The sequence below is a fragment of the Apostichopus japonicus genome, chromosome 7, assembly GCF_037975245.1.
Source record: "Apostichopus japonicus isolate 1M-3 chromosome 7, ASM3797524v1, whole genome shotgun sequence".
NCBI classification, from domain to species: domain Eukaryota; kingdom Metazoa; phylum Echinodermata; class Holothuroidea; order Aspidochirotida; family Stichopodidae; genus Apostichopus; species Apostichopus japonicus.
In genome coordinates this window covers 21,555,308-21,577,227 of record NC_092567.1, presented here as the reverse complement: position 1 = coordinate 21,577,227, position 21,920 = coordinate 21,555,308, and the positions used below count along the sequence as shown (strand labels likewise).

At 36.6% G+C, this 21,920-nt stretch overlaps 1 protein-coding gene across 9 annotated transcripts in view; it reads left to right on the top strand.

Annotated features, from left to right (window-relative positions):
- Positions 1-21,920, top strand: part of LOC139969730 (tumor protein p53-inducible protein 11-like) — a 120,366-nt gene that overhangs the window by 96,892 nt on the left and 1,554 nt on the right. For all 9 annotated transcript variants that reach the window (XM_071974935.1, XM_071974934.1, XM_071974932.1 and 6 more), the window contains 5 exons: positions 11,287-11,380; positions 13,051-13,109; positions 18,219-18,267; positions 20,913-21,012; positions 21,510-21,611. In XM_071974935.1, coding sequence (XP_071831036.1) covers positions 11,287-11,380; positions 13,051-13,109; positions 18,219-18,267; positions 20,913-21,012; positions 21,510-21,611 — 404 coding nt within the window. The remainder of the gene's footprint in view (positions 1-11,286; positions 11,381-13,050; positions 13,110-18,218; positions 18,268-20,912; positions 21,013-21,509; positions 21,612-21,920) is intronic.

Sequence of the window (21,920 nt, the reverse complement as noted above, 5' to 3'; positions counted from 1 at the left end):
AATTATTTAAATTTAAATGATATAATTAGAGTGGACCAATAGTTGGGGCAAGGAGCTGCTATTAGAAGCTTCGTGGCCGAAGGGGTCACATGGGGCGATGGACCATGCATGGAGATGGGTGGCAATTGTTGGATGAGGAACAGTGGGTGGGTATATGCAGGCTCTTTCCCTACTGTATGTCAAGTTATTACTGTGAGGTTTTGCACACTTATGATTAGACATGACACTTTTGTTTTAACTGTTTGAACTTGATCAGTGGTTCCATATTAAATCTATTCTGATTATTAATTAGCCAAAGAAAGTTGTAATTGGCTGAACATCTTCCTAGATTATTTTTATTACTATTAAAATTTTGCTTATCACCAAATGAATTTTAATGGCTAGTAATAAATAAATTTGATTCCCGAATACACCTTACATTTTGTTTCTCCTGACACTTAATTTCCATACGTTGTAAATTAACTTTGAATTTTACAATAGTTACTCAAAAAATTGGAAATGAAAATGAAATATCACTATTTATATTTTCGGATAAAGAACTCAATAACTATATTTTCCGTTTTCCACTTTCTGAGATAATTATAACCAACCTAGGTCTTTTCATCCTTCCTCATAACCTACATGAGCAGTGGTGGCGCTACAGGAGGGCATGAGGGGAAATTGTCCCCCCAGATCTTCCATCACCCCCAGTTTCCCCCCAATCAGATCTGTTGCTTATCCCAAATATATAGAAGTAGGCTAATCGTTTGGATTAGAAACAGCATCCAGTGCAACGAATTAACATCAAAAATTGTCAAATGATAGCACTATTTTGCATCTAAGTCACTTTACTTGTAGAAGAATCCCTCCAATTAGATCCCTCCCCCGTAGAGGTGTTATATTTTTGCTTCCCCCCCCAAAAAAAATGAGCAATATGCCTTGCCCCCTAGTTGTCCCACAGATTGTCTTGGCTGGTGCTACCACTGCACATGACCATTAAATAAAAAGTAAAAGAAGAGTTTGTGAGATGAAATGAAAAGGTGAGGAATACCATTGGTTTTGTTATATAATTTGCCATTTTACATGGCTTGTCAAATTCACAGAATATGCAGACAAACTGTTTTGTCAAAATTGTTAAAGATTTAACAATTATTCACTCATGTGCTGCTTTTTAGGAGAAATCCAGGGGTTTGTTATCAAGTTTTATGTGGATCATTAACCTAAGAGACGGATGTAGGGATTGGCGAGAAGCCAGCTGACATATTCATGTTAAGGGTCGCACTCTGGTGGGCCTCTTTCCTCTCTCGCTCCTTTCCTGAAATATGTTACAGATCCTTCAAACTTAAAGCAACTGTATGACATTTGATCACCTTGGCAATGTCTGATAATTCTTTCTCCAAATATTAGAATTAGATTTACAGTAGATTAGAAAGAAGAAAACAAAATTGGTGATTGTTTATATTCTCCCTCCGTCTGTGTGCATCCTTTCAGATAGTGTATGTTACTTTATAAATCACACAATTGACTTAAAGGGTGTGAAGACTCGCGCACAAAGAAATGTCTCATGCCGGTAATCTGACCTAGTTTAGAATGAGATGTAACAGAAGTGTTAGACACCACCATGGATCCCAGCAAATACACACACAGCTTGCTACCGTCGGTAATTAGACACTAGTGTACAGTCAATATATACAGCTACGGTCAATACCCACAACACAGTGTACATTGCAGCGATGGACATCTCAGGTCCAGATAAAAGATAACAAGATATCATGTTTCATTACTGTCTGCATTTTGTAGCGACAAGAAGAAAACTTCACTAGCAAGCAATGGAAAGTTAACTTTTTCAGAGCGCGGCAAGCGGTTTTGGGCGAGTCTTCAATGCCTTTAACTATCTCATGATTTACTTGAAGGACTGACATCTCAATTACTATCTAGCACAGTAAAACTACATTCTTATCTTATCGCTCCCATAGGGAGAATGAGACATTGTAGTTCCTGTGCCAGTTGGGACATATACAGCTATGCCAGTGGCCATGGCAACAGTTGCCATGATAATGGTCAATTATCCTGAGTAGCTACTCTCATCAGGGGTTCACCCATGGTGGGCTACCTCAGGGTGACCAGATATCAATGACTGAGGGAGCGGTCAACGTGTGTGCCTGTGTGGGGGTGTGCATGTGTGTCCAATTTTATGTCAAAAACTCCTAAATGGCTTGCAGATTTTCTTCAGACTTGGTGGGAAGGTACCCCAGGGTGAACCCCTGTGGTCTTGCAGGCCCCATCGAACTAAAGGTCATAGGTCAAAGTTAGGTTAAATAAATATCTTGTTGTAACTCCAAGGGGAAACATTGAATTAACATAGAACCTTCACAAGGTACAATGGAAATGTGAAGTAGTACTTTCCTCCGATTGCTTAGCTAAAAATAACTTAGTTCATTTTAAATCAGTGTTTGCTGGTGGTGAGATAAACAGCTGCATGGATTGCTCTCTTGTTTGGCTATTTTAGTATATGTATAGAAAAATTTACCAAATGAACTAAAAGAAAAGAATAATTTGTTTTGGGACTTTTACGGTAGAAACAACTAACTAAAAACTTTCTTGATATTGATTGATTCAGTTGACTTAAAGTTATTTAAATGTTTTAGTCTGCAGAACAGATCGACTGTATTTAAATACATTGTACAACATGTGAGATGATGATAAATAAGATATTGGATTGAAAGGGGAAAAAAGGATAGAATTACGAGTAAAGTACCAAACACATTAATTACCTAATAGATCCCCGTTTACTATTCTTCTCAATGTCTTAAGTGCTCTGTCGAAGTAGTCAGACATGTTTTATCTTCCTCTCCCGATCTGCAAGAGAGATTTTGGATAGTTTTAATGTCTTCAAAGTTTTTGGGGCACTTTGAGTTCACTTATTTATCTTTTTCAAATGTAGACATCAGCATGTTTCAACTAGGATACTTTATTTGCCTTTTGTTCAAGCCTCATTTGCCTAATGAAGGTTGAAAGGATCGATGATTTAAGTTGAGGCATTTTCAAAATTTTAAGTTTTGACAACTGTCTTAGTTTTAAGAAAAAAAAAAAAAACAGATTTGAGTGTTGGATATATCATTTCAGCTATTCTGGTTTAAATTATATAAATTTCCACCATTAAAATATGTGCTACATCTCTGAAATGCTCGTTTAAGGCTTTAATTAATGATAACTTTCCCAGCTTCCTAAAAATAATTCCTATTTCATGTCCTACAATGCTTCCTAAAATGCTTCCTAAAATGTTTCCTAAATTACAAAATTACTAAAATTGGGGGGGGGGGTGGTGGTTGGGGGAGGTAAGGTAGTTGAGGGGCGGTGGTTGGTGTGAGGGAAGAGGTGCCGTGAAGGAGGGGAAGAGGTGCCCCTGCACCCCTGTTACTACAATCATACTGTATTTTAAAACTCTGATGCCATGATTCAGAGCACTTGTGCTGACAGTATGAGCAGTATGGATATTCTGTCTCTATCAGACAGGTTGTTATGGGAATTAATACTATTCATACTGTCGGTATGAGTGCTTCAAAGCATAATATGAGAGCTGGACAGTGTGTGCATGGAGTGGCATTAACTATAGAATATTGTCCCAATTGGCTGGATTCATTGCCCTTTTGTCATATTTAGTATGCTTATATATGCAAATTAGTAGTTAAACCATGCCTTGTATTTTCAAGAAGAGTATAAGGCTGTTATAGACTGCATGGTTGATCTTGTCCAAACCTAGCTTTTGATTACGTTTCTTGGAAGTGGGAATTGAGTTGTTGTCTCATATTGAGAAGCAATTAAGTCAGTCTTGCAGCACACCTCAAAGTTGCAGGATTTCTGTGCTTGTTATTAAAAGCATTAAATCAATGAAAACGTTTTTTTGTGTGAAAATTTCATCACATCACTGACTGAATAAACATAACAAACCTTGCCATCTGATCAGATTTTTGGTTGTGACTTTTGTCAGTGTTTTCAGATTGGCACACAACCAAGAAAAGTTATTAAAAATGCCTGTTTCTCTTGTAATTAATTAACATGTCAGCGTTCCTTGCGAAGTCATTGTGAAAGCAAAAGTAAAGGATAGTTTGGTAAGACTAATTTACATCCCATAAAAAGCAGCATGAACTTCTTTTAATCATCATAAAAAAAACCATAAAACCATTCTAACTTATAGTCAGTGATTTAGATTTTATTACTCTTCTTGCTGTGGATTTGAACTTTATTTTGTTGCTGGTCAGTAGAAGTATAATTTTAGATTTTATATAGAGCTTATATGATGGTCAGTCATTAGATACTGGATAAAAGCAACTTCTATGGACCCTAGCATCTAGCCTGTCTTGAGAGAGTATATAGTAGTGTCTGAACAAAATGAAATTAAGGCCTTCTCTTGTTTTCAAAGCTTCAGTTGATGGTTATAAGGCTTATTATTAATGTATGGTGTAATGAATGTATTTGTTACAATAATTATCATTTGGGGGGGGGGAGAATGGGGGGTGGGGGAGAAGCATTTGGGAGATGGAGAGGGTCATTTATACTAAGCAGAAACAGATCAACGATACTTATGATTTAAAGGTGTTTATAGGTGATATGATGAAAATATTAGAGAAACCACATTTTATACTAAAATATTTAAATGGGATAGACTATTTTTACTAATTGTAGAAATTTCAATCGCAACTTAATTTGCTAATTTATACATATATCTTGTTAGATTGTAAAACAATACCAAATTACCTAAGGGGTAAATGCTCTGATATAATCATCGTATACACACGGCACTTTGTTGATTGTAAGATTACATTACTTTTCGATGCAATTTTACCATGATGTATCGATCTCGCAGTTTTTGGCAAACTGTCAGTGTAAACTCTTTTCCATGGTAACAACTGAATTAAAATATGTTCCTGTAATTCTTAAACTCTAATTCATGTTCATGACTTCTCTATGCACTCCTAAAAATACACCCTTAGATGTGCATCCCCCACATGCATCCCACATCCATACCCCCCATGCACACTCATTCCCCACACACACACACATGTCCCCCCCCCCACATGTCCTCACATAGGTAGATACAAGACTCAAGATTTATTTCTAATTTCATGAACAGAGAAAAACAAAACATATACTGTAGACTGTGTAGATAATTAGTATCATAAACGTTAGTTTATCTAATTATGATGTATTGTGTTACCGTGGTAATTCAGACATATCATATACTCACACATACAGTGCTGATACTAACCGATAGCTTGCTATATATATACGAGGTGTAAATTTGGAAATTTTTTTTACCCAGAAGTATTTCTAATCTTGGTACAAATTTATCTGGGTTAATGATAAAATTAAATCCCTCAAGCTATAGATGACAAGTGCTGTCCTGCCCTAGAGCTTACCTTGTCTTGACCATATCTAATATTATATATTTTCAAGTGTCTTATTTATGTATTTGGTCACTCATTATGTATGCATGTCCATAGGGGAACTCTACTCTGGTCCTAGCCTACATTTTCTGTGTTTTCAAGTTCTCCCGATGACCCGACGACTACAACTGTCGTGACATCATCTCCCTGCTGTCAGAAACGTTTTGCCATAAATTTTGCCGAGCACAATTTGTCAGTCTAGCTGGAAGGAATCTTAGACATTTCAAAGGGCCGTGGCAAGAATGCGATGTTTTGATGAACAAGAACACCACTACATGCACATTCATATGAAATACTAAGTAGGTCGTACGGACACGCATAGAGCGAAACCCATCAAAACCATATATATATATATATATATATATATATATATATATATATATATATATATATATATGTATATAACCACAGGCATGCTAGCTATTCAACTACGCAATTTGTTCCACCAACAATCCATCTTGTAAATTTCAATGCAGCAATACAACAAACATAATCATATCTAGGTAAAGTCTATTAACAGTAGAAGGTGCACCGTGAAGGTCGTATATCAAATGCCTTCACAGAGAAAGCAGCGCTAGATGATAAAGATGATAAATTGAATTACCGTGCCCTGCGATCTATCGATTATGATAATCCGGCTGCAAGGCTGAAAAGGGCTTTTGCGTATGCAGTAAAGTTCATCTTTGAAAGATGCACAAATAAATGAAAATTTGTTACTAGATGAAAGTTCATCATAGTCAGTTTGCTTGAGATCGTATCACGTTGTATGCGTATGTACTTGGTATCTAAGTATACTGAAAGAAGATATTGAAATGTAAAAATATGCAGAAAATAATTAATTATAAAGTAATTGTCTTAGACAGAAATTGAAACAATTACAAAATACGGATGTTCTGTGCAAACTTTAGGTTGGTTTTGAACATCTAATGTATTAGAGATATCTGAACTTGCCTTGATATTTAAATATATTCCTGTAATAAAGTAATTGTATGTAAGTTTTAGTTTCATCCAATGTGATGTTTCACGTCAATTATTCTCAGTCCTTGTTTGTTATTTTTTTTATTTATTTTATTTATTCCCTTTCATTTTCTGTTCATATTTTGATGTTAAAAGTCTCACAGAAAGTAGTAATTATGACTATTTATATAAGCAAACAATAATACCGGGCAATATGCTAGTGCTTTATACAGTATTGGGTAACAATTTTCAAACCTTCAACTTTGTTACAAAATGCTAATAACAAAAGTTTTGTGTACCAAAAAAAGAAAAACAAATTGCTGTACGGTTTAATAATTTTACATTATTTAGCAATTATGATATGTTTCATATGAGTGGATATGATATGGTTGGATTTTTTACTTCTCTGATTTGATCTCTTTGATCAGAGAATGGGAGGGGATTGGGCCAGAGGGGTGGGGGAGGGGAAGGGCCAGAAGGGTGGGGGAGGGATAAATTAACAGTATTTAGCAATTCTGCTTTGTGAAATAACTCTTAAGTTTATATAGAATACGGTGCAATATTCATGAAGGCAATAACTCCAATCTAGCTATCCTGAAATATTGCTTCCATTAGTAATGTGGAAAACTCTATCAGTTACAATTGAACGGGCTAGAGAGTCATAAAAGAAACTTTACCGTATAAAAAAGCCATCTGTCTTGGTTCTAATCCATTTTTCACATCTTTATTTATACCATGTTTCTAACCGATCTAATTTACTACCATCCAACCGTATCTGATACAACTTTTTTCATGACAGCCAAATATCTAAATGATGCAGTTAATTGTGACAATTACGGGATTTGGCGATGCCGCGTGTCAAATACTGTACATATAATAAACATTTCAGATTTTTCCAATCGTATTAAGTCCCATAAATCTTTCCCGATAATATTTTTGGTGGCATGTGATGGTCTCAGGTTTTCTGTAGCAGAACGATTGCAGTATTTTCCATTGATCTCTGCGAAGATTTTAATGCCAAGTTAAAGCAAAATAATTATCTTTGTAATTAAAGCACGCTATGTCAGTTGACGTGGAAGATAATCTTTGATAAACCTTGCTATACTATTAGTCACTATAATATTCTCAATCAAGATGTTGTTCATGTACCTTGACTCGTCAAGGTTTGTTTCAAATCAGCTAGAAAATGTCAATAAACTGCCAAAGTGGAGATCAACTACTTAATTTGCATTTTTGCATGTCATGTTGTAAAAAACAGCTGGTCACAGCTTCAGTCTTATCTATTGATCTTTCAATTTTGTACTTCAGTGGATAAGGAGGTAATGTCAGGTCAGTTTTAATTGCAGGATAAACAGGTGATATTTGTCCCATTAGCACAGTCTGCACATTGCATAATTGTTTAGTCAAGCACGCCAGTAATTACTTGTTCAGTGCTGAACTTGGAAATTGATTCTGCTAGCAATGATCAGGATATTTGTGTACCTCCTTCCATTGGTTTGCTTTAATTTAGAGCATTTTGGAAGGTAAGCAACCTTGTGGTTAGGTCGTTGACATGGATGAAAGGTGAATGAATAGAGACTGAAGGTTGTCAAGGGAAGATGGGAGAGGGATGGGGGGGGGAGGGAAGGGTGATTGGAACTAAATCCAATCATTGGCTAGCTTAATTGGTGAGATTTCCCTATGATTGGCGAAAGTGTCTGGAAACTTCTTTAATTTGCTTAGACAAGAGGGGTGGGGGGTTAATTGCTTACTAACCTGCAAGAAACTGTGACCCATGTCATCTCATGTTGATTACATCAATTTTCCTAATCCGATGACAATTCCTGCACAAGGATGATGGTTGATAGGGGAAGGGGTAGGGTAGGGTAAGGATCAGCTTTGCACACAAATTATTTGTGAAATTTACTATTTAAAAGTTGTAATGCAAATATATATATGTATATGTAATATGTTTCAGAATAAAGTCACTCTGCTATTACAGTAGGAATCAAACAGAAGAAATCCAAGTGGAAAAATTTGATCAAAGCTGCACTTTGTGTGGTAGAATGAGAAGGGAGGTCATGGACTGGGGGGGGGGGTCCAGTCATAGATTGCGCACACTGTACTGTAGTTAAAGGTTATCAGTTCACTATAGACATGGTAGAACGATAGTGCTAAGGTTGTGAGGAGACTGGTAAGCTAGTCCGCGGTAAATATCCAATCCTGCATTCAGGAACATTGAAGCTGTTGCATATGTACAACAATATTGATCGATCAATTATGTCTATTATATGTAATTTTCATCAGTTTCATAAATGTGACAAGGTCAATGACTTACGACATCGAATTTGTAAAATTAGAAGGTTGAAGTGCTTCCAAATCTTTACGGCCTAGCAGTTGGCGATCAGGTTCACTTTCTTTTCTCATCTCGTCTCGCGGGTAATCATCTGATGAATTCTAACGATTGTTTGTCGTAAAGCAGTGAGATCTATTTTCTCATGACATGTATGTCAGCATTGAATATTAAAGTTTACCTCAAGTGGCTTTTGGTAATGGTCTTCCATGCTTACTCAGTAGGAAGTCAGAAGTTGATCTGTATAAAAATTCTCTTTTGGGTGTTGAAATTTGCATACATATGAATATTCATGATAAGGTCAGCTGCTGTTATATTTATCCAAAAGCTAGTGAAAATCCTTTTCTCATTTTCGAGGTAATCTTGTCTATGTTGGTCAATCAAAGTGGGACCATAAGAAATTTAATGACAAAAATTTTATTCATACATTTTCAACAATTTTTGCTGAAATTTTGTGTTTCTGGTGGGTAAACTTAGATGATGCTGGGACTTGGACAATTAACCCTCAGTTAGCTCATATAGTTCGTGTATACTACCAAGTCAGTTCGGTATGGTTACCAGCTCTTTCTCATTGCTGCCTATAACAAACAGACATTACTGCATTAATATAAGTGTTTACATGGGTACCAAAAATTGGGAACCGGGTACCCGAGGCTGTTACCCGTCGGGTATCCGGATACCCAGAAATTTGTCTATTTACCTCCTGGTATAGCTATTTTCAATAAATTGCAAATTGAATGCTATAACATATCAAGTGTATTTTTCTCTGACAATGTTTCCATGTTCATACATGTTCGTTAATTTCAATTTGCATTTGCTTCTTTTAATTAACCTGTTATTTTAAAAATTTGTAGCTTTGGAAACATTTTTAAACTTCTTAAAAAGTAAAAGAAAAGGAATATACACATTCAATAAACAAATTTAAAGGATTCGGGTAACAAATTAGGAACCGGGTAGTAGAGCGTCGGATGGGTACCCCGGGACCCGGCCCGATAACCTGTGCAAACACTGATTAATATAAACTTCAAATTAGCTACCTGTAATGCCGAGGTTTGTAAACTTCGTACGTCGGCAGGTGTTTCATTTCGAGTCAATTTAAAATGGAATAATAAATCAGTATTCCCAACACATATTAATTCTAGTAATAGGTGAATCTTACCAAAATTTGAGTGAACCGTTTTACTCTGTGCAATTCTCTGTATATTCCCATACCTCTTAGAGATTTTAAATCTCTACAATGGTACAGTCCTTTTTTTAAACTCTCGATGTTTCGTCATAGTTTCACTAAATGATTCAGTGTAATTCTAGCACTTCAAATTTGGGGCCATTTGCTGATAACCTTTTAACCACAGCTGTGCTTGTGACAGGAATGCAATCCAGCTGAAAGAGTGACTCGGTCTGTTTAATATATGTCTAAAAAGTAAAACGTATTTTAAAATAATGGATTAAAGGTAGCAAGAATCTTCGAAACCGTTAAAAAATGACTGTAGGGCTGGATTATAGTGGATTATAGTGACTCGATCAGGTCTGTCCATGGTCCTTTCAAATGCAACAAACTTAATCATGCAATGCATTTTGAGACTAACTAACTACATATTAGTTTATTAGTCCAGTATCACTTCAAATAGTGAAGTTAATGTAAAATATGTTGAATTACTCTATTATTTTGAGCTGCTTACTTTTGAGCTGCTTATTTGTTGGGATTTGTTTAGACTGTTTTACCTGTAGACAATTTCCAGGTAGAGAAATGTTTACGAGCTTCAAAATGAAGTTCTTTTTAAGTCACTTTGTGAAAAGTAGGATGCTGAGAGGGCTGCAGCACCCTGCAGCCAGGCTGTGTAGGAACCTGCAGCCAATAGGATGAAATCTGTGTTGCTGTGCTGTACATTTCACACAATTGGTACATGCTGATCTGCTGATAAATAATTATCTCTATTGTTCAATATTGATGCAGCTTTGCTGCAGGGGATTTTGCAGCTGCTGCATCAAAGTCACCCTAGTAAACCTTCATTTTTTTGGCTATTTCATGAGATCATGTGTAATAAGTACAACAGTGCATGGCTCACCAACCTTCAGCCTGATTACATGTGGTATCAATATTCTCTTTGCAAAGGATTTGTGATACTCCCATGATGTAATTACATCCTAACAACGGTTGCATTCACAACCTGAGTGGACTGGGGTTGAGAGTGAATCAAGTTGTTTGATTTTCATGCCCATGCAATGATGCAAGCTCAATATTGAGTGAGTTTTCTTTAAAGGAGGCCTGTTTTAGTGTGATCTGTAATCTTATTTTGAGCAGAACTTAATTTGCATAGATGCTGGGGCAGTTGCCAAGGAAACCCAAAACCACTAAATGTTTGCCAATATAAAGTCCTTTGATATGTATGTAGGTGCCTTACTTTTTATTCTTGTTTATATTGTATGGTGGCACCAGTTACTGTGGAACATAGTCAACTGTAACCATTCTTGCATGATCCTTTCATTGTATTTTCTTTTGTTCTATTTCATTGTTATATGTTCTTTTGCTATATCTTCCATTGTTATGTATTCTATTATTGTATCTTACAGAAAGCAGAGCAGTGGAGACTTGCAGAGTCGATTGAAGACCAGAAAACTGCTAGGAGTCGGAGAATGTGAAGATGGATCGGTGCCACTGTCAAAGGTAACTTGACTAAAAGTCAACCCGGTAACGTTCTAAACAAGTACAGGACTTCAGATTCATTACAACCCCCTCTTCTGTGTTTACATGCAGTGCGTACATAGCTCATTTGCCCAAAATTTGGTGCTTTTCCAACAATTTTGACCAAACTTACCAATGATTTTCTTACACAAACTAAGATTAAATCAAAATTATTAAATTTACTCAACTAATTATTTTAATTGCAGTGTGAATTAAGTTAACCTGTTGATATGCAGTCAGTATTCTATTATATGTCACCAAATCATATTTGTATTTATATAGTTTGTTGTTCATCATTCACGCTTTTTCGTACTTACTATATATGCTAAAACATATATTCAAAACTTTCAACTTTCTCCTCAATATTTCAAATGATTGTATCGGTATCATTTTCATCTGAAATTGAATATAGGTTTGAAAATTTAATTATTCAAAATCAATGTGTAAAGAACTGCCTTGGACAGAAGTTGCAGGTACTGGCTAAATGAAAAAGTACACCATTCCTGCTACTATTATGGAATATTGGTCCTTTTACTCATTCAATTTTATCTAGGTTAATAGTATATATAATATATATATATATATATTTTACTTCCTGTTGCCAAAGTGCTCAATAAATAGAAGTAGAGCAAGGACATAACATAGTATGCGTAGGTTACCATACACGTAATATATTACATCATATATATGTATTTTCAAACTCATTACAATTTCAAACATATATATATATTCATTTGCTTTGGTTGTTTAATTCCATTTCATTTAACAGAGTGCGTTCAAAGTATTTCTTTCTAGATCCCGCCTTAGGAATCACAAATGATTTCGAGTTGGTTAGCATCATGTTTGATCTCTTAGAGTAAGACAAATATGTCACCAAAACAGAACTAGTATTGTTCGATACAGGTGACAAAGGCGTACAGTGGAATTACTACCTTCCTTACCGGTTTAGAACCTCTGGACATACAATCAGCATGCATAGCCTAGTTGGTCAGGGTATCCGCGTACAAAGCGGGAGGCCCGGGTTGGAAGCTTGGTAGAGGCTGGAAGTTGTTTCACTCTTCTGGATTTCCAACTCGTTACAATTTCAAATTTATATTAATATAGAGAGAGATAGAAAGAGTATAAATAAATAAAAATAACAATATCAATAATCATGAAAAATAATTGATGGGAAATGGGAGGGGGTCTGGGAGTGGATGAGTTGATGAATTTGCCAATTTTTTTTGGGTGCACAGGAACCAAAACAAGAAGTGATAATAATAATAATAATAAAAATAATGCATAAATAGATATTTGTAATAAAATTATCATATGGTTATTGCAAGTTTAGAGAAAAAAAGTCTTCTGACCATTCCTACAGCAAAGTTGGCATATAAATGACTGCTTACACCTACATCAAGTGCACTGCATATTGGCATATGCCTCGGGAAATGGGAGGGGGGGGAGGGACATTATATACATATTGTATATGCTATACCATTACTGCTGGACGGATATTATAGTGTGATCATTGTAAATTTGCAAGTTTCGGTTCCTGCTTGAACAATTTGCATGACCAAATTTGACATATGAATTGCTTTAACTTGCAAATTCCCAAAATGCTTAAACGCTGTATTCAGTTTCTCTTTTTTTTCTCATGATCTGTTCCGCAGATCAGCCAGATTTTAGGTACAGATGATAACTACTTGCAGATTTTCCCAGTAGGCCTCCGGTAAGTTGCTGAGACAGCTTTAATTGCTTTTAATGCTCATCGGAACCATCCTCAAGTAATGCTAGGAAATAAGAAGAAAACAGACTAAAATATTGCAACTGATGTTTTTCCGTACCTTAACAATTTTTTTTTTTTTCCTACCAAATTGAGGGCACAATAACCATTTCCTCAAGCAGGGCATTTAGTTTGTCAAATCTAATCCTGCTGAATGGGTTTGGTAACATTATATTGATAGAGAGCCAAGACTCGAGTAGATCTGATAACTTTGAAAACATCAACTAGGCTTTATATGGTCACAATATTCCTTTCTAAATTGTGACATTTATTTTCAGTTTTGATCATTCTCCACAATACCCTCAAATTTGATCTAGGCTTAATATATATTATAGCCAGTGGAAATAGATTACATTTCAAATCAACCGTATCTCGAGTTAGGAACAAGGACGAGATGGGGTTTTTCCAACTGACTGTGTGGAATTTTTTTTCTTTTCCGTATAAGGGCAAATTGTCTGCCTCCCTGAACATTCCTTCAAGTGGCGATTTAAGTGGACTATAATGACATGATAATGCAATTGAAATAATAAAACCAGTACATAGCCTCTGTCAAATGACCCCTTTTAATAGTGGAACACTACTGCCTGATCAGAAAACTGAAGCAACGTTGAATACTTGAGTTAAATCCAAGGATAAAAGATATCCAAAAAAAAAAAAATCTTGTTATATATTGTGGTAGTGGATTGAGATCATAGGCGTAGGAGGCGGGGGGGCTGGGGGGGCTGCAGCCCCCCCAACAATTTTTTTGGGTGAAAATTCGGGCAATATGCTGAGAATTTTTCGGGCACCTACTGGAAGAATAACAATATGCAATATGTTTTTCTGGGTTTTTTTTGGTAAAAATTCGGGAATATGCTGAAAATTATTCGGGCATCTACTGAAAGAATCATAATTTGCAATGTGTTTTTCAATTTTTTGGTGAAAATTTGGGCAATAGGCCTATGCTGAGAAGTCGAGCACCTACTGAAAGAAGAATAATTTGCAATGTGTTTTTCAAATATTTTGGTGAAAATTCGGGCAATATGCTGAGAATTTTTTCGGGCACCTACTGAAAGAATAATAATTTGCATTTTTTTCAATTTTTTTGGTGAAAATTTGGGCAATATGCTGAGAATTTTTCGGGCACCTACCAGTGGCAGAGCGTCCATACAGTCAGAGGGGCGATGACCCCTGACGGACTCAAATGGACTGCTGGCGCCCTTTTCAGCTTTTTACCACTTTTTTCTCATTCGCGATTATCGACTTTTTTATTGCGCTCTCAAATACCTATTGACATTTTTCACATTTTGTTGGTGCAATTTTATGACAAATGGCGATGACACCTATTTATCCTTCATTTTTTCTGCAAATTAGCAAGGCCCGGAAAGGGTCATTTCCGGCGATCTAGGGAGTATCTTTACTCAAAAATTTCTGTACGCTCCGCGCCAACCTGTGGTGGCGCTCCGCTTAGATAGTGTCAAAAGCACCCCTACAGACCCATTCTGTTCCCCCCCCCCGACCAATACCCCTCGCTCCGCCACTGGCACCTACTGAAAAAAAAAGAATAATTTGCAATTTGTTTTTCAATGGTTAAACTGATATTATTATCATTATTATTGTAAGGACTTCCCCAATAATTATAACCAATATAGAAGGGTAATAACACGAAAAATGATTTTATGTTATTGGCAGGTGTAGTAACTGATGGATGCCTATATGATATGCACATTAACATGTAGAACGCGCGCGGAGCGCGCGAAAAAATTTTGGTTATATTTTTCGGGCAAGTCGTTACAGCCCCCCCAAATCAAATGAGGCTCCTACGCCTATGATTGAGATACTTTTGTTTGGGTTGCATGTATGGCAGCCATCTTGTAAATTTAGATTTGAAACATTATGTTCTCATCAATATACGTATCATGAATATTCATGACTTAATTCCATTATTAGTTGATGTCACAGTTTGGAATGTATAGTGATATCATCAGGCCCTGATCTGGGAGGTATTTTTCTGGAACCAGCCTAGAAATTCTGATTCTCGGGATCTCTGCATTGTTTCATATTTTCTCTGCGAAAGCCTGCAGTGATTATTTTCACAGGTATATGACCTGAGGTGATCAAATGGGTGACAAAATATTCCAAATTTAATGAGACGAAATTTGAAAAATATCACCATAGTTCACGTTTGATATACTTACAAAAGTTTTAATGTGGTAATGCTTGCGGCCAGTATTCTGATGACATTTCAGAAGGAATTCATCCTGTCCCATTCAAAGTAATAAATGTATTGCAGCAGCAGCTAGCGCACAAACTTTAATTGACCCCAACCCTTCTGGATTGCTTCCATTCTTAGGGTAACATTCTTTCCGGAAGGAAACTGCCTATTTTCCAATTCATTTTCCCGTAGAAAGTTGACTGAAAGGTTATTTACATATACCAGTGGTAACTGGTGGAAAAGAAAGAAAAATATCATTAAAACTAAATTGTTGTACATGTTTAGTAGGCTATAGCTATCTACATACCAGGCAGCTGAGACCATGGAGGTAAAACAGACCAAGTGTTATGTTGCAACCAATTAACTTGTGATTTGATGATTGTACACTTGAAAACTTATTTACATATTCTGAATATGCATAAAATATTCTATAAACCTTCAAACTGGATTTGAACTATGGCAGGCTTTTGTGACATATAGCATAGAGCTGGCTGCCTGGCTATATACAGACAACAATGTAAGATATATGACTGTGAATATTGCCTCATTCGCCTGCTTCCGTAGGTTTGCAAGTACGTCGACCCTACAATGGAAACAAATTTGTACTTTAAGTCTTGTCTGGAAGTAGTCACCAAGGTTGCTTGGGGTCCCCTTGGGGTCCCCTTGGGGTCCCCTTGGGCTCCCCTTCATCGTGGAGCCCAAAGGCAGCTTGAATCATCCACCTAATGGATAATCTGCGACTGCATGGCCAGAATCTAGATTCAATTCTGAGATCGGAACTGAAAGTAGATGTGAACTTCTTTTGGCAGGCCCTTGTGGTATATTTAACACAAAAGTGTGTCAAGGAGGCAAGATATATCACTGTTGGCCAGGACTCTTTAGATTCTTGATTTTCACTCAGTGGCGGCACTAGACAACTAAACAAAACGGGGGTGACAATTAGTGAATGGCAATTAACACAGTTTGGCCTGGGAGGGGAGGGGGGGGGACATAAAGGGAAACAAAAGCAACTGTATAAAGGCAGGCATCTTGATGGGGTGGGAAGGGGGGGGGAGCAAGGGGTTGCTCTGTCTGCACCCTAGACAATGTCTTTTCGGGTCAAATGAGTTTCTTTAAATGTGACTACTATATATATGGAATTACTCCTGCTAGCAGACTCATGAGTATTGATTTCAATTTTATGTATTGATACTATTTCATCCAAATTATTCTACTCGAATTTAATTCCAATTCTGGGCTTGGTAGAGTGTTTCAATAAGTATGTACGGTACTGATATTTTCAATCCAAAGATTTCTATGCTTGGAATGTCATGAGCTTTTAATACAGTGTCTTGAAAGAAACTCTGCCAATTTGTGAAAAGTCACTTTGAAATCGGAATAAACCTCGTGAGGGCTTTGTGAAGGTATCTCGCAGGCTTGGCTGTTTAATTTATGACATTCTTTTCCTCTGTTACACTCAAAGGGAATTTACAATCAATATATTCTTTCCTACTTGGTATCTTTGTCAAATATTTGTACAGTCTTAATTTTGTTCCGAGTTCCTCTAGCATTTACGTCCATCCGCCGATTCTGTATACGTATGTATCGATCGATTTCTCACAGCTCGTTTCGACAGCTCCGCCGATTTCCAGCATGCAATTACATGGGATCTTTAAACCATTCATGTAAAATGTAGCTGTATCGAAACACAGGTCAATGCCAGAGGAAATGTTATCACAAAATTTACGATCTTTGTAGGGTATGTGGATACATTTTGGATGGAAGATGAAAGAAATGGATTTTTTAGATGTTTATTATGTTTCCTGCCAAAGCGATTGAATGTAAAATAAGCCGAGATTGGGAGATTTGGGTCAGGAAAGTTTGGCATTAATAAAATATTTATACTACACAAGTAAAGGAACAATAGGAAACTGACTGTGAAATGATATACGAAACGGAAAGAGCAAAGAAAATAGGGATTTGCTGGATCAGTACTAGACTGTTACAAGTTCTGTGTTCTACTAATTAACTAAGCAATACCCAGCTCTTAATTGGTTGCGATTCCTAGTTAGCCATTTCTTAGATGAAAGGGGTGGGGAGGGAGAGGGGAGGGGGTTCAGTCAGAAGTCAAAAGTACTTGTGGCTTTTGCAAATTAATTTTATAAAAAGATTGGTAAACTATTGATACCAAATGTAATCATCTCCACTGAGGATCCAACTTGACCATGAATATTCATGAATGTATTTTCATATTTTTTGTATCGTTAAATGTTGTCTTCAAGGTTACAGAGGTTCTCCATAATGCCGGCATATATGTTTCGGGTCTCAGAGAACTGTGGGGATATATAGATAGTTTTATGGAGTAGGATCCGGTCCATCTACAAAAACAAAGAACTGTTCTTCTGTCATTACCACAAATCATCTTAAACCGTGACCTATCGAAGCTAGTTAACAACATTTATGAGAAATAGTTTTTAGCAAGTTAAAGTTCCCTCCAGAACTGCATAAACTGCATAAAGAAAATAAGGGCCCTTGTGTTCTAAAAAAAAAAAAAAAAAAAATCAGTAAGAATACCACTGGTTTATATTTGATAAGACATGAACATTTTCAATTGGTATATGATATATCAGTGTGCATCCACTGCTTAAAACAGGTAAAACTTTGTCTGCAAATATGCTGAATTATCCAAATGGTAATGATAAAGGCAGAGATGTATTGCAGCTTTTTACAGAGGAAGCACAGTATTTTATAACAGACAAGACTACAACACAAACTTTGAATCCTAAACTCTTCCCCGTTGATATTAAACCAATCTGCTTTTCGTATTTATCTCCATGCATCATTCCCAACTTAATACATCACCCTCTCTCTCCCTTCTCCAGATTATGGCAAGTTACAACATCTGTGGTATTTTCCGCTGTCGCCATCTTGGTGAGTGCTTTGCGATATTAACACACTGATACATTTGCTTATACTGCCATTAAAGGTATACTTTATTGGCCCCAAAATATGCTAGATATTCAAATATGGTCACCTTTGGTTAAACTGTTTTTATTACAACCTTCGAGGAATTTTTCCTCACTGGGACATTCAGTCATCTCGTGTGTTACTTAAAAAATGTCTGAGAACAATTTGAAGAGTAAAGACCTCCAGGAAAGTACTTTGTGAAAACTTCTAGCAATTATAGCGTGCTATAATTTGGGGCCTATACTGACTACCTTTAAGTTAAGGTAATACTTTTATCGTCGCAACATTGTTTATGTTATAAAGATTAGAAGGTGAGTTATTGTAAGATCTGCTGCCATCATACCACTTTTTCTTTACCCATTTGTCTACTGTCTAATATATCTCTCTCATCAGTTTATGAGAAATTTGTTAGTAGTGGGCCTAATTATATGTCAGTCTTGGTTAAGAAGTTGTTGCCATAATTTTTTATGATGCAGTTTGCTAATGTCTGGAAGTGTTTTATAAGAACCTTAAGAGATAGATACTTGTGGAGATTGATTCATTTTTGCAGGGAATGATTTATTCGGTATCGCATCGCAAAATGTCATGCAAAACAAGCAAATTGCTATACAAGTCCAAAGGTACATGGCAGGTTTTTATCTCTGAAACCATAGTATGTTATATGAGACAAGGTTCAGAGCTTTCAATACTGCTATGCAAACTAGGAATGCTAAATTTAGTCCCCCTTCTGTCATAAAGCTGCATTGCACTAAAGCAGTGGTTCCCAATTTTTTTTTAATTTGTAGCCCCCCTTGACTGCCAGGCCACGTCCCTAGCGCCCCCACAAAAATAAAGTAAAACCATGCTTTTATGAATAACTTTATGTTAATTTTATTCTTTGTGTAGCATACATGTTACCTAAGTGTTTGTGATATATGTCTTATCGATTGTAAAAAAATGCCTACTTGGTTCAGATGCCACCCTGTGGCCCCAACCACGCCCTTTATCCTCACCACACCTTATTGCCCCCTTTTCACTCACCGCCCACATAGATACTTCCACTGTCCCCTGGGGGGCGGTCCCGCCCACTTTGGGAATCACTGCTCTAAAGTGAAACACAGGTTCTTAAAAGAACATCTGTTCCCCCCTCCCCCCCCCCAACCTTCCAACCTTTTTCTACATCCCCAAATTTCAGCATGCAAACAGCTAATGCTAACGATTTCCAAAAATTATGAAATTTGTCACTGCTCAAATCCTGTATTAATATGCATTTCAAAAACTTGAGTAATGCAAGTAAAAACAAAAATGCACTTTCAGTTTTAGAAATAAGGTCCGTTTTATTAAGTGGCCATCATTTAGTTTGATACACTCGAACCACTCAATATGACTTTGTAGATTTATTAATGGCAACTAATGGCAACTAATTTACTAATGGCAACTAATTTACTAATGGCAACTAACCTAATATCAAGCATTGTGGGTGCACACGAACACTATCATATTTGTCTTTGTCTGATGGCTAATTCTACACCCATACACTTTCACATTACAGCCATAAAAGAAGTGTTATATATAGTACAAATATAATTAAAAAATAAAACAAAATGAATCCTTTTGTATGGCCAATTCATTCATGTACATTGTTCTTCTCTCCATTATATCAATTAAGCTTTATAATTTAAAGGCATGGCCTACTTTTAAAGATTGTAAAAGATTGCCCAGACATGATTTTCATTCAAATTTGAATATAAAGACAAATTTAATTCCCTTTTGGTTCGGTCTAAAGAGAAAAAGAAAAATCTCGCGAGTGGTTTCATATCAAGGTCTGCATCGACATTGTTTCGTGGGTCGACGCAGAATTCACTCATAGATGTCATTCTTTCCTTCTCGACTCAGTTAATCTTGATAAGGTCAGAGCCTGCTATAAGAAGGTCTTGAAAATTAATAAAAATTCAGCTTTCTATAAGCAACAATCTCTTCTCCTCTTTTTACAGCTCAAAGAGCCTCTCCCATTTTTCTTCTCTTCGATCTCTCACAGATCTGTAATCATATCATTCGGCAGAACGAATAATGTTCACAGACTATTCATCTTAAATTGCAAAAATATTCCTGGGATTGCCTGATATTATTATATTCTCCCAAAAAAAACGTCAACGTTTTTTGTTTGATCGAGGAATTATGTTACGTCTGATGAGGCTCGCAGTTTCCCAGGGTCCTCTTTCAATTGTGAGATCTCGATATAAGTAGCTTCGAATATTCTAAAAAGCCGTTTTGCAAAAGGTTTTCTTTCAATCTCCACATTTATGTCATCTTTTAAGTCTGCGCTGGATTGGCCATCTGGTTATTCAATAAATTTGGAGATTCGACTTTAATTTCTGAGCTTGAACGAGACTAATGGATACTGATATGCTAAAAGCTGCCACAAATGTCATAAATATATTCCATGTCAATAACTCCAAATATGAAATGTCCTAATCATCATTGCTCATAAATTCTCTTAACTTGTTTTTTCTTATCTGAATAATTCCCTTATATTCAAATTTGTGTTGAATGAAAACATAACATGAAATTTTTCCAGAATTCGAGACTTTCAGCTTAATTTTGAATTGTGTTTTTCTTTAAAACCTCAGGCGATCTTTTTTCCTCTTTCTCTATTTGATGTGCTCTTCAACACGAGATGCGGAGATGACTCCATCCTTCCGATACGACTGTTTGGTGCTGCTCTTGCATGTAAGTGGGCTGGAGGGGGTACGGGAGAAAAGGGGTACGGGTGGAGAGGGGGTAGGGGAGGGGAGGAGGCATGTCTGAAGAGGTCTCATGCTAAATACTAGCAGGGTAAAGGGCAGAGGAAGAAGTTCACATCATCACATCATATCTGAATCGGTCTGGTACAGGGTCCAGTCGTAAAGCCTACATAGGGGAGCCACAGTTTGTCCTATAGCTTGTGCTCTAGGTGGGCAGGGTCCAGTGGCAAAGCCCCTTGAGGAGATCAGGGTGACATAGAGACCCGATTCGAATGAAGCTCCAAGAATCTTTCAAATATAAAAACACCCGTAGCATCGAGAATCGAAATATTGTGTTGCCACTCCAAACACCTTCCATCAAGAAAGGGGCCATGATTTGAGGCTGGTGGGGGAGGTGGGAAGAATAAAAGTATAATAGCAAACTTTTCTGTAGAATTTTATTCTCCATTTATCCTCTTTTTTTCCCCCTTATTTTTTTGACAGGTGTAGCGCTCCACTCCTGGAGTTCCACGAGATCGCTAAGCCGTACATTTATACAGTTGCAGCTTCTATCAGAATCATTTTACCTTGCAATGCTCTTCTTAGGTAAGTCAAACAGAGAGAGTATATTTTTAGTCTGTTAGACGCACAGAGACACACACTATATTTTGATAATTACAAAAAGAGGAAAACACATTGTCGCGTGAGTGTTGTCCAAATTATGTCAAATAAAATTGAAACCAAGCAAAACGAAGCATTGTCTGGCGGTATCCAAGTCATAACCACTCTTAATGATTAACATAAATCCGCAATCTGGGCAAATTAATGGTAAATGCATCATTCATTTTCGCACTGGTGATTCTGGTGATAGAAAGACCTCTGAGATGAATCAAAGCATTACTATTTATGATATAA